The sequence below is a fragment of the Mastigoproctus giganteus genome, chromosome 6, assembly GCF_048544385.1.
Source record: "Mastigoproctus giganteus isolate SK-2022 chromosome 6, ASM4854438v1, whole genome shotgun sequence".
In the NCBI taxonomy this organism is placed as follows: domain Eukaryota; kingdom Metazoa; phylum Arthropoda; class Arachnida; order Uropygi; family Thelyphonidae; genus Mastigoproctus; species Mastigoproctus giganteus.
Window position 1 is genome coordinate 210,248,562 of NC_143580.1, and position 18,500 is coordinate 210,267,061.

Below are 18,500 nucleotides of genomic sequence, written 5' to 3' on the forward strand. Positions count from 1 at the left end.
GCAGCTTGCATTGTAAGATCAGAAAAGGGGCAACCTTGGAGGTGATCTGACTGAGGTTTAAAAGCTCTGAGAGAGGATAATAAAATGAATGAATGAAGGTGGAATATTCACTGTTATAAAGAATTCCAAACTAGGGGCCATAAATTCTTATTACAGAGGAAGAGGTTTGGATTAGTTGTAGGAAGTTTTCTTTTAGTTAGCGAGCTGTTGATTACTGGAACAAGTTGCTTTCAAGGTAGCTGAGGCTGACAGTTTGAAAATATTCTGGGATGACTGAATTTCTTGGAAATTACCTTCATGAGGAAGGAAGCACACAATTTGTATTTTTTTATCTACTTTTTTTTTTGCCTGAGGTTTGTTTGTTGTTTGGTTTTTAGGAGCATTAGCAACTAATGCCATTTTGCTTCGGGATATGCGGAGGTCATTTCCTGACCTTTCCGCATCTTCCGTATTTGGTGGTGACGGGCTCGAACCCCGGTCTAATCAAGAAGAGTGTGCTACGCACTGCTGCTCCTTCCCAGCAGACGGAGGCGCCTTTTGCCTGAGTACAAAAGTCTGTTGCTTCCTTGCACCACATAGATAATACTGGGGAGGGGGGGGGTAATCAAACTTAAGACCAGACTATCATTCTAAGGATGTTCTTATTCATAAATTCTGGTTTAGCTTTATGTTGAGAACACAATTTTAAGATTCAAATGAATTTCTCATTAATAAAAAAAAAAATATATATATATATACTTTTAGTTTTGAGAAAATATCATGTATGTCGTTAAATATTCTAAAAGCAACTTTAGTCGCTGTCAAAATATTCATTCAAATTTGCAAAACAATATCATCCACTGACATGTAAATGAAATATTTATATTTCAATAGACATAAAGGCAATGTGAGAAATTTTATTCCTTGTAAATTCACTATTAAGAAGCAGAAATACACTATTCTGTAAAACAGAAATTAATATAATATAATGAAAAACAAAAAATAATAATAAAATTAGTTTATATTAATATATATTTCATCTTCTTTTCACTTACCAGAAGATAAGCAAACATTCTTTGAAGCTCTTTTAAAGTATTTTCATGTTTACTCTCTGAATTTATCTGCTGAACAAAACATAATTAAACATTCATTAAAAATAATACTTATGATGTATTATGATTATTTTGTAGAAAAGATTAAACTTCTACATTTTTTTATAATAAAAAATTGTAAAGGTTTGATCACTATTCTTACTTCTATAGAAGTAAGTGAAAATAGCCTAGCAGAAAAGAAGAATAATATCACTTCAATACAGTAACCTCCCAATTCACAAATGCCACAAGTAACTGACAAGTAGTTCAGAAAGTTCAAGTCATGAACAATTTTCCTATAGATATAATGGTAGAATGAGAGGATGTGTTCAAAAAGTGCATGACAACAGGAACAACCACAAGATTTATGTATATGTTCCTAACAAAAAAATTTAAATTTTTTAACAATAATATTTTAAAAGAATAATATCTAATGCAATGCACAATACAGGTGGACTGCATTTCAGGAGGTTTACTTATGAATTAATGAATTATATAAGTAGAAAATAATGTTAATGCTTAGAAAAAAATATATCACTATAGCACTGCAGTTTAGCACAATGGCTTTGGAGTTGTGTATTGAAAATGATCATCACATTATAATTTAAATAGAAATAAACAAACATGGGTGAAACACTTTCCTATTTCATGCTTACAATTTGTTAACTCCTTAGCTCCTACTACAAGTCAAAATGCCGCTTATTCATCACTGTCAAGAAGAAATGACTTCAGAGAAAACAGCAAACAGGATCCACCCCACAAACTCCAGGCAATGAATTAATTAAATTATTTTAAAATCACCTTTATCTAAATATACTATTGGTAAGCTGCACTTTCTTTATGTGTGCTTGGCTTACATTTTACTGCAAATATATTTTAAATAGTGTGCTCTAGTTAACTGCAGGTACAGTTTATGATAAATTTTTAAATATTCAAACACAGCATGTAAAAGCTGAGAATATTTCATTTTTATCCATTTTCTTTCAAAACGTGATGCTTTATGACGTCACAGAAAAGTTTTCAAGATTGAGATATGAGTTGTAAATTGAATTCCAGTGTCCAAAATTTTTGTTCATAACATCAAAAGTTGATAAATTGGATGTTCAAAAACCAGATCACCATATTGTAACTAGTAGGTAACTTCATCAGTGCTACGTTTTAAAAACTTATTGGGATACCTTTCTCCTGGATTATTGTTCTGATGAATATTGCATAAAATCTACTATATTTTAAAGGTGTCAGGAGGAATACTGTATCAAGTAGTAAACATAGATCATGAAATTGTTACAGAGATATAGGATATGTCCACAAAGTTCCCAAGCCAGTTCTTCCCACAAATACTAAACTGAAATGATATCTGTTGCTGGCCAGGACTAAACTCCCCATCACATTCATCAGACCATATGATCTTCCTTCCTCCATCTATCTGGCATCTACTCTTTTTGCTCTTGGTACCATGCAGTCTACCCCCCACCCCCAGTTTGCTTCCAAAGTAAATGGCATATGGGGGAGAGCTCTGTCAAATTTCATTCTCTTCAAAATTCCCTGTATGGTGTAAACATTAATTAGCTGCAGAGTGCCTGTAATATAAGTTTAAAAAACAAAGGAAGACCTTCAGTAAACTGGCCACTGCTGACTGATGACAACTTATCTTAGCAATCATTCCACACACTATATATAACTCATCTCCAGACTTCCAGCCATGTTGTCTCTGTTAGTGTCTACTTTTCTGCTCTTCTTGGAAAATCGGTCAAACGTAGCACCGACTACATTGTATTGATGATCATACTTGTTTGAAGATGGTGAGAACAGAATTCAGCAATGGATTTGGACCTTTATTAGGATCTGCACATATCAAAGCATAGGTCCTAATATGAGATCTAATATCCAGGGAGATCTAAATATGTGATCTAATGTGAGATCTAAATATGTTTATTTCCAGTTGAAATTATAACAGATAGAAATCAGATGGTATGTGACTTTCACTTCATCAGTGACTTCAGAGTCAGAAAATAAATTGTTATATATATTATTATTACAATATAAAATTTAATATATTACTATAATAAATTACTTGTTCAGGTTCGATTTTAACTAAATATATTTAGGATAAGATTTGAATTAATAAGAACTTTAGAAAATACATACATTGCTACTTCACAGTTTTAGTATATATGTCTAATTTCCGTGGTTTTCTGGACAGTTTAAAAAGGCTTAAAAAATTTATACATACTCCAAAACCCATGTCTTTGCAAATAAACAGATATTAGTATATAAAATACTTTGTTTCTTTTTTATTATAAAATAATTCCAATGACCCTTCAACTTGAAATTATTCAAGCTTTATTATATAATTCTGCTTTGGCAATTAATTGGTCATGTTTCATTATACACTTATCTCTAGACTGGTTATGATAACCATATTAACATTTAATGGTAAAAAAAAAAAAATGGTACAGATATATAAATTTCATGTGAATTAATACTGTTCAATAAAAGATGTCACAAAACAAACTTTTATTTAGAAAATATGCAATGTACATGTTATATGTTATTACTGAATTAATCAGCATTATCATTAGCTTAAAAATTAGCATAAAAAATTAACACCGTGCAGAGTTTTTTTTTCCATTATGTTCTCTGAATGTATATGGCATTCCAGCATTGTAGGAATTGGCATAAACTCAATCAGACAATTCTGGCTCATTCACGGTAAAATCTGAAGTGGAACTTTGACTCTCAGTGTATTTTCCATAGCTAACCTCAGGGCTAGGCTCAATCTTTGGATTTTATACTGTTGTTACTGCTGCTGCTGCCATAGTTCCTTGTTAAGCTTCAACACAAATTTTAAAATCTCACCACTAAAGGTACTGATACACGCAATAGGCATAGCACATTACTGACTGATTTGTAAATCATAACCAATGGAAAATAGCACTGCTAGAGGAAGAAAGGGGAGGAACTGTTCTATGAAGAAACAGGAAGAACTGCATTGTGAACTATATATTTAATTTATGTAAATTACCATTCTAGGATTAGCATACTTAACATCACTGATGAATAATAAGTTTCATAACATTTCTCATATTAAAAATACATTCATTAAATAAATAATTAAAAAAGTAAATTTAAAGAAATAAATAAAAGAGTTACCTGTCTATGCAACTAACATTACCATACCTTGGCAGAGAGAATTGAAGTCCTTGCTTGGGGCATCATGTAGAGGTGTTGCATGCAGGATGCCATATAGCATGTGGCACCTAGGTTTGTAAGACCAACGTAGCCACAATCTGATCGGCCATCTTCATGAGGCCAATAATCCCATGGATATGGACTGTGAGACTCTTGTTAAAAAAATATATATATATATTAAATAAATGCAAATGTTACAAAAATAACAGCAACTGGCAGAAAACAAAAGAATCATTATAAAAGGAAGTAACAAATAGCCTAAAAATCAGAATTACCAAGTATAAAATAGTTGTACAATAGTGAATTCTGAGCTTCGTAAGTTCAGAATTCATTATTGCAAACTACACTAACCACAAATCTGCACCTTTTATTTAATATATTAGTACATGTTCAAATTTCAATGAGAATTGTTGAATTTTAACACTACATATAGAATTATCTGTAAGATAATTAACATGAATATGCAATGGCTAAAAACCATTTTGTATAATACTCAAACACAACAAAATAACAGAGCAATATGTTTTTCATGAATATTTCATTGTGAACAATGTGACCAAATGCAAATATTTGATGCAATAGGCATCCTGGCATTCAAATTCCAAGTATCCAATAGAAATTGATCTATCCCCTTAGAGAGTCGCACATTATGCAAATTATTCATGCATATAAAAACATGGGTTGCAACCACATAATTTCCCATTTTCTGGCTTGCTCAGTGGGATAGTCATCTCCAGTTCTCAGGAAGTCATCATCGTTTAGATGATTCTTTGAGAATGGTGGGCAGGTGGACGACTTGAAGCTGGGCAGTCATAGGCCAGGGTATTATTATTATTATTTTTTTATTTATTTACATAAATACAAAAATACATAAACACTCTCTATTTACAATCATTCGAACCTGTGTAAGAAACTCCAGCAGAAAATGGAGCTTCTCTTACAAAATTGTAAAATGCAACAAAACTCTCAAAGACTCTAAATTAAAATAAATGTACATGTGCACACTCATGGCATTTATGTATGTGGCCTGTTTGCAGTGGTTCCAGGACCTGGGTCCATCTCCCCAAATTGTCTCTGTCTGAAGTGTGAGCGGCTAACACCTGAGCAACTGCTGCCTGAATCGCCCATCCCAAGATACATGGAGCTAGACATAATCTACTATCTGCACCTCAGTAGTGCGTTTAAATCCTGCATCTTGGAGGTGGTACAATACCAGTGGGTGCCAGCAACCCCATACTCAGGATGATCGGCAGAGAGAAAATAATAAATAAATAATAATAATAATACAATACAATACAATTTTATCAAGAGAATTTGTTTACAATAAATGCAAATAATAATAATAATAAAATAAAAATAAATTAATTAATTAATGATATATAAATTAATAAATACAATAATTAATTAATGATAAATAAATTAATAAATAAAATAATTAATTAATCATAGAATAAATAAAACAATAATAATAAATAATGATAATAATAAAAAACACCAATGGCTGACATCTCCGAAAAACCTCAGAGATCAAAAGAATTCAAGTCCAGGATGACTGGTAGGTGACACAGGGAACAGCTCAGCAAGAGCTTATTGAATTATCCAGTGTGGTGAAATATCTGCATTCTTATGCTGAAGACATCATTGGTGAAGATTTGAAGGGCTTGATAGTTAGTCTCATTTTCAATTAAGGCTTTAGGACTGACTTCTGAGATGTTCTGAACCTTATTTTTAAGTGTTGTCCATTGTTCTTCATAGTTGGGGCAGGACAATAGGATGTGGTTCCAGGATTCCTCTTCCCCAGGAGCAATGATTAGTTTGGTTTGGGTTTTATTGGTGCATTAGCAACTAAGGCTATAAGGCACCAAAACCAGGTTATATATAAAAAAAAATTAAGCATTCAGTAACCTAATTAGTTAGGCCACCATGTCAAGATATATAGTTTTTCCAGTATGGCCGTCGTCCAGTGTGGACGCACGTTTCCCGCGCTTCTGGATTTTGTTCATTAATATGCGGTTAAGTGCCTACTAGTTTATGAAAAGTTTACTCATTAGAAGAACTACTACATTAGATCTCAGGGTGAGAAACTTTTGCTTATTTACTGAGAACTTTGCAGGTTATTTACATTTTCCATCTATATCCTTTGTTGCCAGACTGTACTGGTCACCATGCGGCTGACAGCAGGGCTATAGAGAGACACCAATTATACTGTGATTGCCACGCAAATACCCTGCACTTGACTTGAGAGGCTTGTGTGATAACGGAATATGTAGCATTCCCCTCTGGTGCAGGGATTAGTAAGTAAAGACATCTATTCCTTCAGTTGTGACCTTGACTGCTGAATTTCACTAATTACAAATGTCCATCTGAAGGCACTATACAGAGTATTTGCACTTGACTGAGGTGTCCCAATCAGAATAACATTGGACAGTGCTTCTGCCCTAAAATTGCAACGTTATTGTGGACTTAAATGCAAGGAACAATGATTCTATTATCCCTCCCATCTGCCATAGACACTCATGGATGGATCGAATCATTGTAACTACACCACTAGTGTAAAAACTGTGTTCACCATCATAATCTTCTTCATAGAAAACCCAAACAAAAATTAGTCAGATCTCTCAAAGACTAGTTTCACTCTCTTGCATTTAATTGTAACGGGGGAAAGTTAAAAACTTGAACTGAACATTGCCAGGCAACAAATTGCGCCACGGACTTAAAGGTGCTATCATCTCACAGGCTATTCCCAACAGAAGGGTCCTGAACTCGCTAATCTGCAACAGCTTCGAGGATCCGAAGTCAGACACCAACTGGGACAAAATGAGCAATTCAAATCAGAAAATCACAGAACAAACTATGGATGAAGAAAAACTAACAAGAGGACATCACAAACAAGATCAAAACAACGAATTGCAAATAACAGAGCAAAGTGGAGACGGCAACGACGCACTGCAGCCAACGCCCAAAAAGAAGTACAAGAAATACGCTGCCCGGAAGTTGGGAAGGGAGACAAGATCTCAAGGCAAACCTAGGGAGACAAGATCTCAAGGCCATCCGAACAGAAAACAACGAAGAAGCAAGCAAGCAAACAGCCTGAATCCCCAAATATTGACCCCAGGCTGCCAGAAGGCACTGTGTTGGACCAGGTACTGGTCCTTTGGGTAGAGCTCAAAAACAAATTAAAAGAGTCAACGAACAGAATCACAGCAGCCCCCCTCAGAGGCGAAATTGTGGGAATCTGGACTAAACTAGAAACAGTCCTCCACAAGGTTAACAGCAAGGCAGAAAGAAACATGGCCAAACTAAAGGCCTAGAGTGTAGGAGCACACAAATGCAACAGCGCGCCCCTACCTACGCAAATGCGCTGAGGAACCCACCAACTGTAATAAATACACCAGCCAAGGAACAACCAGAAAAAAAAAAAAACACTACTCCCAACACCTAACCTTGTAATACTAAGACCGAAAAACACCAAGGAAATTGGTACAAGTGACGAAATCAAGAACAAACTAATAAGCACTATGAAGGACGATTTCTGGCAAACAAGAATAAGAGGAATATGCAAACTGTTGATGGGCAACATACTGGACAAAATCTTCAAGGAACCAGAAATACTAACCATGCAAGAATATCGGGAAATTTGCAAGGACAACACAAACTATATCACCTCGGCAATTGAAACCCCCTTTATTTACTCTTGAGGTGCTCAGTGAGGCCGCCACCAAGATCAGAACTCGTGATCGAAACCAAGTCAAAGCGAGCGATGCAAGAGATAACTGGAAACCCCAAGATTGCTGCCCTGGGCCACCAAAAAGTAAAAGTCTGGCTATAATAATCTATGACGTGGGCAAGGATGTCACACCTAACCAACTAGCGTCTGAGCTGTACCACAGGAACTTAACTTACAGAGTAAAATCCCAGGGAAGAACCCACAAGAAACAGTAATACCCAAATACTTCATACAAGCGAGAAATGGAATAAATAAAAATTGGGTAGTTGAGCTTACCCCGGAGGCCTGGAAGGTCCTGAAAGACCAAACAAGGGTTTTCATTGAATGGGGAAGCTGTCGCTATCACGAACGAGTAATCATACCAAAATGCTACCGTTACTGCAAGTTTTTGCCACATGACAAACCACCCCAAAATGTGGCCACTGCTCTGAAAAGGGCCATAATTTTAATGCTTGCCCCCACAAAGTTAAGGAACCCACCTGCGTTAACTGCAAGACTATGAAATTAGACCACAAGCACTCACTTACGGGCCCGAAATGCCCAACACACCAACGAACCAAGACCTTATACCAAAGCAGGATCAACTATGGGAACAAGAATTAAGAATTATAACACAAATATGCTGAAAATAATCCAAATTAATGCACAATGGGCCAGAGCAGTGGCTGACCAAATACGGACCAAAGCCGAAGACAAAAACGTGGATGTCATTATAGTCCAGAAACCGTATACACATCTACAGCAGGTCCAGCAGGTCGCAGGGTATCCACACAATTAAAAGGTGATCCACATGGAAGACGACACCCCATGGGCTGCCATTCTGGTAAGAAACACCAACACCAGCACAACTAAAATCACACAGCTGTGTACTCCATGGGCTGCTTGTGCACAACTTGGCACAGCATTAGGATCCCTATATGTCGTGGCACTCTATTGCAGACCGGGACAAGATATAGACTTTGCAATTGACTACCTCCAATACCTACAGGATACCCTACCAAATCAAAGAGTCATCATTGGAGCTGACATCAACAGCCGCTTCCCGGCATGGCACAGCATCACCCCAGACAGGCGAGGAACTCGAAATGAACAACTCTTAGAAGGCTACCTTGCAGGATCCCATCTAACTGTACTAAATCGACCCCACCATCTGCCAATCTTTTTGAGCACCCTCTGGGAGGCCACAATTGACATGAGTCACATGTCAGGCCACCAGGAGTATGGCCTGACATGTGACTGACTGGAGGGTGGAGGAAGCATGGACTCAGACCACCGGGCAATAACCTTTTCAGTTGAAAGACAACTAACAAGAATAACTCAAACAAACCAACCACAAAAGAGATATGCAGTCGCAAATGCAGACTGGACACTGTATAGAGAGTTGCTCAACCATGGCAATTAGACACAATCCGGAAAACATAAACCCCTGGAGCGGCCTGATGACCTTCTGAGGGAAACTACAAAATTATTACTGAATATCAGTGATTGAGCGATACAAAGAAAAAAACACAAAAGCTGGCGCAGTACCCTGGTGGACACCAGAAATTGCTGTACTATGACGACAGATGCAAAAAAGACTTCCAGAGAGCTCGCAGAACCTGGCCCGAAGATGAGGCGGAGGTCCTGAGACAACATTACAGAGAAGCTAGGAACCATTACACAGACACCATTAAAAAAAAAGTAAGAAGCGTTCCTGGGAGTGCCTAGTGTCTACTTCTGGAAACACTGACCCCTGGGGCATAGTCTACAAGGTGATAACCAATAAGCTCCCCAGGAGCAAGGTCATTAGTACTACCAGGAAGCCGGAGGGAAACCTAACAACCACCTGGGAGCAGTTGATGGGCAACATACTGAAAAAAATCTTCAAGGAACCAGAAATACTAACCATGCAAGAATATCACGAAATTTGCAAAGGACAACAAAAACTATATCACCTCGGCAATCGAACCCCCCCTTTACCCTTGAGGAGCTCAGTGAGGCCGCCACCAAGGTCAGAAATAGCAAATGCCCAGGACTGGATATGATTGAACCAGAGATCTTAAAGAAAACTGCAGAATTTGCACCGTACTTACTCTATACAACAGATGCCTGGAAACAGGCAAATTCCCCCACAGCATGGAAAATGGCAAACACCAAATTAATACTTAAAAAAATAAGAAAAAACCGGACTGCCCAGAGCCATATAGACCTATCGCACTGCTCTCATTGAGAGCAGTGCGATAGGTCAGCGAACTATATGAGAAACTGCTGCACAAGCAAATCAAAAACCACTATGAGAGGGCAAATCTGGCAGCTAGGAATCAGTTCGGATTTAAGCTGGGTTCCTCCACAGTGGATGCACTTGGAAACCTGCTTCGGAAGGCACAGGAATGCAGAAAAAAATACCTACTAGTCATTTCAATTGATTTTGCCAGGACGTTCGACTGACTATGGTAGACGAGCATCCTGGGCAGACTAGGGGAGGCTGCAGTCCCTATCAACCTATACAAGGTAATGGAGGACTACCTATCTTGCACGAAGTAGAAATAAATGCCAACTACCAAAAAGTCACAATATCTGTACGTAGGGGCTACTCGCAGGTGTCTGTCTTGGGGCCACTCCTTTGGAATGTGGTCCTCGACGTGCTCCTCAACCTGGACCTGGGACTGGTCGGGACCCAGGCCTTTGCAGATGATCTTATTCTTACCATTGAGGCTGACTCAAGAGCCCAACTGGAAACCACTGCAGAGCAAGCTCTACAGAAACTACAACACTGGGCTACAAGACACCAGTTAAAAATTTCACCAACAAAAACCATATCTATTCTACTAAAAGGAACCTTGCAAATACAGCATCCACCCCAAATTAAAATAGGTGTGACCATTAACATTGCCAACCAAATGAAATATCTAGGAGTTATCCTAGACAAAAACTTATCCTTTCAACCTCACCTACAATATATAAGGACGAAGATACTCGGCACTGGTGGCGAGGGTTACGAGAAAAGATGGGATTAAAAAAAAACAACACTAATGTTGTATTATAAGGCAACCCTCATCCGTGCGATAACTTATGCTGCGGCAACGTGGTACAGCAAAACGACGCTTGCAGTCAATAGGAGAACTCTGGATATGATACAAAGGACCATTTTATTAACAACTACACAAGTATGCAGAACAGTAAGCACACCAGCATTGCGGGTGCTTGCTGAAGTGTTCCCCCTCGATTTGGAGGCTGTAAAAGCTGGCTTGCTCTTCTTGCATGCCAGGGGGAGGGGTTCGCTGCCACCTTCCAGGATTTCATAAGTGACCCAGTGAGTGTACAAAAAACAGAAAAAGTTCGATTACAGGCCTACCTACTCCGGGAGTGGCAACAAAGATGGACCGATACAACAAAAGGAGAAATCACACGAAAATTCTTCCCTAACTTCAGCAAAATATACCTCAAGCAACCGGCCTGGTACTTTCCAGGGCAGCACTTGACTTTGCTGCTTACTGGTCATGGCCCCTTTAAGGAGAAGCTGCTCGGGTTCAGCCTTGTTGAGGATCCCAACTGCACATGTGGGGGAAGTCGAGAACTTGACACACTTGGTCTACGACTGGCCAGAATACAAAGATCTCAGTGGCATCCGGATCACAAAGGATGCCACTGAGATTCCAAAAGGACTGGAATCCCACTTCACTGACACAGAAGAGGAATACAGAGCACTTTCTCAATATGCACAGGATCTCTTCGAGGGGAGAAAACTGCTAATTACCATAAATTGTGTCTGACGAAAGACCACCACAAGTTAAACTGTAGAAGACCATAAAATACCATCCAATGGAGTTACTACAGAGAAAAACCCTGAGACAAGAAAGTGAAAAACACAAGGATGGGGCTTACCCCATGAGCGACTGGACTGAAATCGACTCGACACTGAAGAAAAGAGACAACAGCTGCAAAATGCCATTTGGAGACTTGAAGAGGGCGCCCTAGCCTCCATCTTTAATACCCCTATCCCGGGGGGGGGGGGGGAGACACCCTTATTGTCTCCCCCCCTTTCTCACTTTCCCTTCTGGTGGGGCACGGGCATGCCCCACTGTGACTTGGGGGTCGCCTCCTCTCTCGACTCCATATTTCTGTCTTTTCCTCCCAGATTTCAGTCTCCCCACCTGCACATACGCAAGCGAATACACAATGGAATTGATTTAATCATCTCCAAATTATGTTTTTCGCCCATACACTTGGCCTTTCAAAAATTTAGCGTTATTCCTCATCGAATTTACCAAAAAAAAAAAAATTTTTTTTCTCTCTCTCTCTCTCTCTCTCTCTCTCTCTCTCTCTTTTTTTTTTTTTAGGTCCTAGTTGCTGAAATCTCAGGAAATTAGTTGGCAGGACCTGCCAGAGTAAATCTTAGTCTACTGGTGTTTCCTGGTCTGCCTCCACGGGCGAAAGTGGGGCAACGTTGGGCCTCAGTAGGGGTCCAGTGGCTAAACAACCAGATGAACAACGGTACATGACACTACACACATACAATATCCATACACTTTTAAATCTCTAGCATTTCCCAGCGAACTGATTCACCCACAATGAAAACAATGCCGATTGACACTAAACACACTTTACACGTCAAGATATATAATAACATAGATATAAAAGGTATAAAACATATATCAACAAAGAAATAACAATAAAAGATAAATTTTAAATATGAGTAAAAACGTTTACTGATTTTAAATAGCTAAAAACAGCAGACACATGGTGACTGTCAGATATAATCTGACTGAGTGTATAAGGCTTTAGTCAGATGACTAAAGGCTGTAAAATATAAATCACGTTAGTGTCTAAAACGTGGACACTCGGTTAAAATATGATGAATACTTAAAATGGTGCCACAGATCTCACACACAGGACAGTCATCTGCCCTCAGCAGAAATGCATGTGTAAGATGACTTCTCCTATGCGGAGGCGCACTAGAACAACTTCCTGTCTGCAGTTCCTGCACAGACTAGACTGCCAGTGTCAGATTACAGACTTTATCTGATAGAGCTTGTCTGTGACTTACTCATGCCAAGATCGTTGCCACTGCGAGAGTAATTTAGCATGTATTAGCTGCCTGTAGTCTGTATAGGGGACTAACAGGCAAAAAGTGTTGAGGGGTTCTGGTGATCTCGCCACAGCATCTGCCAGTTCATTTCCCCCGATACCAATGTGGCTTGGTATCCAGCAGAAACGAATGTAGAAAGAACACAGAGTGTAGCGTCTGCTGAATCCGAGTCACAAATAGATGAGGATTATACCTCAACCCCAAAAAGCCTGCAGGACTTAGAGAGCCAGTGTACACCATACACCTTTGATACCTATGGGTTTTAATGGGGTGCAGGGCTAACTCTATATAATACAACTCAGCTGTATATATGCTGCATTCTTGGGGAATCTTTCCAGATATAGAATGACCTGGAAAGATAGCAGCAGATCCAACAGACAACTCCGACTTGGAGCCATCAGTGAAGACAGGCAAGAAGTCGGAATATTTGGCTCGGTGGGCAGTGTAGAGTTTTGGTAGACAGAAGATGGAGTTATGGACTTACCACAATTTTTAATGGGGAAGTTCCATGATGATAAACGAGCATGCCAGGGTGGAAGTGGTTGCCTTCGTGACTGGGTAACATTGTCTACCATGATGTGGGGCTCTCTGAGCAGCTCTTGGACACAGATAACAAAAGGGCAGTTGGCAGTCTGACAAGTATTATATAAGTTTTCCCATTGTGGCTAGAAAACGGATGCCCACATAGGGTTGTCTGGCAGGGATTTTAATTTAAAGGTATATTTTAAAAACAATTGCTTTTGTCGGAATGACAGTGGTGGTTCAGTTGTTTCAACATATAAACTCTAGACAGGGGATGTTCTAAATGCTCCAGTAGCAATATGGATGGCTTGGTGGTGAACTGGGTCCAGCCACCTAAGTACATTGTTTCTAGCCAATGCATACACTTGAACCCAGTCTAGTTTAGATCGGACAAGCGCACGATAGAGGCTGAGTAAAGTGGAGCAGTCTCCTCCCCATTTATCGGAGGAGACAGCACGTAGCAGGTTCAACCCTCTCGTACACTTTGTCCACAGTTGACGGATATATGGTAAAAATGTCAAGTTCTTATCGAAAATGAGTCCCAAGAATTTTGTTTCTTTTTTTTTTTTTTTTTTTTTATGAAAACCCCAAACACGAAAGGTATCAAAACCTATAGTACTTAGTACCGTGCATGGGTTGAAGGAGAAGTATGGGGGGAGGGGGGGGGGGATGCCGGAAACTTTGCTCTAGAGACTAAACATGGGTTTCACCACTTCAAGCCTCCAATAAGCAAAGTGGTGGTGTTTCGGGTGCTATTGGAATGATGTCTTGTCCAAGTTTAAGTTCTGGTTCAGGGTGAAGGTTCCATTTGCAACAAAAGTGTATACAGACGGTCTTCTGTGGCAAGAACCTAAAACCATTAGTCACTGTCCAAGTGTTGACATGGTAAATGGCTTGCTGCAATTGTCTTTCAATGACCATCAATATTGCATACTGCAAAAAGATGCTAAAGTTGTCTACAAAGAGGGTGCTGTTTTCACTTGGAGGAAGTTGTTTGCAACTTTGATAGCAAAAAGAGTAACACTAAAACTGATCCTAGTGGAACTTCCTCTTCCTGGAAAAATGGCTGGTAGAGGGTGGATCCTACACGAACTTGGAAAGACCAGTCTGCAAGGAATTTTTTAATAAAGAGGGCAATATGTCCCCTAGGATCAAAGTTATATATGTATTTTAAAATTCCATATCTCCAAGGCGTGTCATACGCTTTTTCCATATCAAAGAAAATCGACACCTGGTGCTTACATTTCAGGAAAGCATCACATATAGTATGTTTCCAAGCGGATTAAATGGTCAAGAGTTGACCTGTTCCTTAGGAAGCCAAATGGTATCCTGTAAAGGAGGTAGTTAGCTTCTAATACTACAAAAGGCAAGTATTGACCATTCTTTCCAGGATCTTGCAGAAGTAGCTCGTCAGAGCAATAGGACGGTAATTTTTTTGGTATTTTTGGATCCTTTCCTGGATTCAGAAAGGGAAGGACAGTTACCATATGCCATGAGTCTGGAAATGTCTCTCTAATGAAAGGTGTTTAATCGTCTCATAATGGATGTCGTCTGGCCCAACAGAAATCGCCTTGGATAGTGAGTGTGCTGCTTCCAGCTTCCACTGTGTAAAGGGCTGATCATATGCCTCGCAATTGTTAGAGGACAGCTTTAGGTGATGTTTTCTGATCTTTGTTTGAGCACAAGGAACTCTGAAGGGGGGGTACGATGTTTGTGAAGACACTTTAGCAAGTGTCTCCCCAAGAGTATTTGCAATTGCAGTTAGATCTGCAATTGTACATCCATTATGTTCCAGGACCGATGAAGAATGTGAGGTGTATTTGCCTTTCATTTCCCAGATGTCCCAGATGGCTTTGGGAATGGCAGAATGTGTGAGGGAAGATAAAAATCGGATCCAAGATTTGTTTTGGCTCTGACACCTGATGTACCGTGCTTTGGCACGTACGCATTAGAAGACTATTAAAATTATCTGTAGTGGGGTAACGACAAAATATTCCCCATGCTTTGTTTTGAGCCTTCCTGGCTGCTGTGCATTCTCCACTCCACCAGAATTCCATGGTTTTGGAAAACATGGAAAGTGGGATGATGTCCTTGGGATTGGAACTGCTGCTGCCTGGACCATACTTTCTGTGATGTGCTTTACTGACTCATTAATTGACTCCTGCAGGGGTATTGAATGTTGCCAGATGATGAAAGGCATTCTAGTCAGCATGATCGGTCTTCCAACATAGTATCCTCAACCGGTGACATTGTCGCTCATTAGAAATGGTGGATAACACGGGGAAGTGATCACTACCATAACGGTTTTCTTCAACCTCCCATGTACTCAGATGCAGGAGGGTCGCAGAGCAGATAGAAAGATCAATGGAGTAAATGCACGAGTAGCCATGTGGAAAAAGGTATTAGATCCCACATTTAGACAGGCCAGATCATTGTTTTCAAGCAATCGCTCAATAATCCGACCTCTTTTATTGATGTCAGAACTATTCCACAGAGTCCAATGAAATCCCCTAATAATAGATAAGGGGGTGACAATTGCTTAATGAGATCAACAAGGTCTGCCTGGGGGATGTTGTTCCCAGGTGGCAAATAGATGGAGCAGACAGTTAAAAGGAACCCTATTGCAAGGTGAACTGCTACAGCCTCTAGGTTAGTGGTAAGTGGCATAGCTTGAAAGGGGGTGTGGTTACCCACAAGGATAGCGACTCCTCCATGGGCAGGTCCATACCCAGCTCTGTCTCTACGAATAACCGAGCAGTTATGTAAGTAAGGGTTCTCATTTGCTTTTATATACGTCTCCTGTAAGCAAAAGCAAGTTGGCTCATGCTTACTCAGAAGAGCCTTGATGTCTCTATTTCTACGGAATCCACAGATATTCCATCGTAGAAATTTAAATGTATTTAGATTACATTATTTAGATTTATTGGGTCAGTCTGGTGGCTTTTGAAGGGCTGAGAGCTTCGTTTTCTGTCCTGGGTTTATCTCTCTTTAGAAAGACTGGACATTGGCCAGTATCCACATCTTCTTTCGCAAAGAGTTCCAGAACAGATTCGTCCTGTACCTCCTTATCTTCTACATCCACTGTCTCTTGGATTGTAGGTGGCTGTTCCCCTTTCTTCGGAGTTTCTTTAGCACTGTGTTTTGGAAGTGGTGGAGCACTAAGAGGTATAATAGGAGTGGCGGCTGACTGCAATTTTTGGGTGGGCTTTTGGGAACTTAACAAATAGCGCGATATGGGGGTAAATGACTCCCTTAGTGGAATAATCATATCAGTCTTGAGTACCGATGGTGCTTTTCCCAGAAGCTTTCTCGGCGTATGACAGCTTGGAACTATTTATTGGTTGGATGCATTTTCTGGCCTCGTGATAGGAGATATTTAGCTCTGTTTTTAGTTTTTGAATTTCCTGTTCATCCTTCCACCGCTGGCATGCTCGAGAGTATGCAGGGTGTTCTCCTTGGAAGTTTTGGCTTAGAAGCTAAACATTCCTTGCTCTCATGGTCTTTAGCACCACAGTGAGCATAGGCAGGGGTACCATGACAAGCTGTTTGAGAGTGGCCGTACTTTTGGCATTTAAAACACCTCAGTGGGTTCGGAATATAAATTCTCACTGGGCAGTTTAAAATAGTCTGCCTTTATGGAACGTGGAGGCCATGGGGGTGCTGAACGTTAGGATGAGAACTCAGGTAGGCACGAGATTCCCATCGTTCCACATTGATATTCTTTTAACAGGTAATTTAGTTCGGTAAGGGTCTAGTTGGGGGCCCAGAAGAAATAGAATTTAAATTACCCATATGAGTAAGATAAAAATTTCTGATGCCCTAAGTATCTCACCCACCATGGAGCCCTATGAGGGGATGCCCACTTGTGAACTAGCAGGTACTGCGTACACGAATGCAATGCCTAGTTCGCTTAGGAGCACCATACGCACATTTCCAATAAGCCTTGATCCAGTCCCAGGACTAAAGGGAGGGAGACTTATTGGAACACAGTTGACTCTAGCAGTAAGAACCACCTGCCGATTGATCCCAGTTGGGCAGGTCCAGGACCACCCATCTTGTCAAAGCAGGGGCCGAAGTGGTGTATCAAGGCTGGGCTCCTCAACCACAGGATCCCCCTTTCCGAGTTGCCACGGATCACAGCGCATGGCTGCACAGGTCCAGAACCACCTGTTTTGTCAAAGCAGGGGCCAAAGTGGTGTATCAAGGCTGGGCCCCTTAACCACCAGGATCCCCCTTTCCAAGTTTCCCCGGGTCGTGGCGCATCATTGGAACCCGGCTGCACATGCCGGATTCCAATGATGTAGCCCTGTAACAACGGTATGGGGTGCTGGATCCCAGTGATGCTAATCTGGAAGACCAGCAGCATCACTGGGAGGTCCCCTCACAACGTTCAGCTGCCCACATTGCGAGGCCAGGAGCAATGAGGATTTGTTGCCAGTCCGAATTGGAACTGTTTCGCTTTAATAGCGCCATATCCTGTTAGGATGTAGGAGGTGCTCATTGATAGGTAGAATCAATTACAATGCAGCTTATTCGTGGCAATGGTCACATCCGGGATAAAGTCTGGTGACCTCTCCAGTGGGACTTTCATCCTATCTAACCTGCCAAAGGGAGAGGAGTTTATTCCATGGGTTTACTTTTTCCTGTTTGATATTTGTAGCAGGATTGCAGTCTATTCCAAGGAGTGAAGTTGGTAGGCCTTTTTTGTGCTTGTAGATGCAGCTTCTATAAGCTATATATAGGTCCAGGGGAAGGGCCCTGGATAAAACCTGCAATGCATTGGGTTGAGGTTGTTCTTGGTACTCAATGTGTCGCAAATAGCATGGTTCTTTGCACGAAAAGGAGCTGGCCCGGATTTTACTGTTAGTGACCTATGGAACCAGACCCCAACAGCTTAGGAGGCAAATGGCAAGAACACAGC

The 18,500-nt window shown here is 40.3% G+C and overlaps 1 protein-coding gene across 1 annotated transcript in view; it reads right to left on the reverse strand.

Moving 5' to 3' along the window:
- The window catches only part of puf (ubiquitinyl hydrolase 1 puf), a 1,022,896-nt gene that overhangs the window by 543,618 nt on the left and 460,778 nt on the right, over positions 1-18,500 (reverse strand). The window contains exons 39-40 of the mRNA XM_090376705.1: positions 4,251-4,414; positions 1,035-1,103 (exon numbers count right to left, since the gene is read on the reverse strand). Of these exons, the coding sequence (XP_090232831.1) occupies positions 1,035-1,103; positions 4,251-4,414 (233 nt within the window). The remainder of the gene's footprint in view (positions 1-1,034; positions 1,104-4,250; positions 4,415-18,500) is intronic.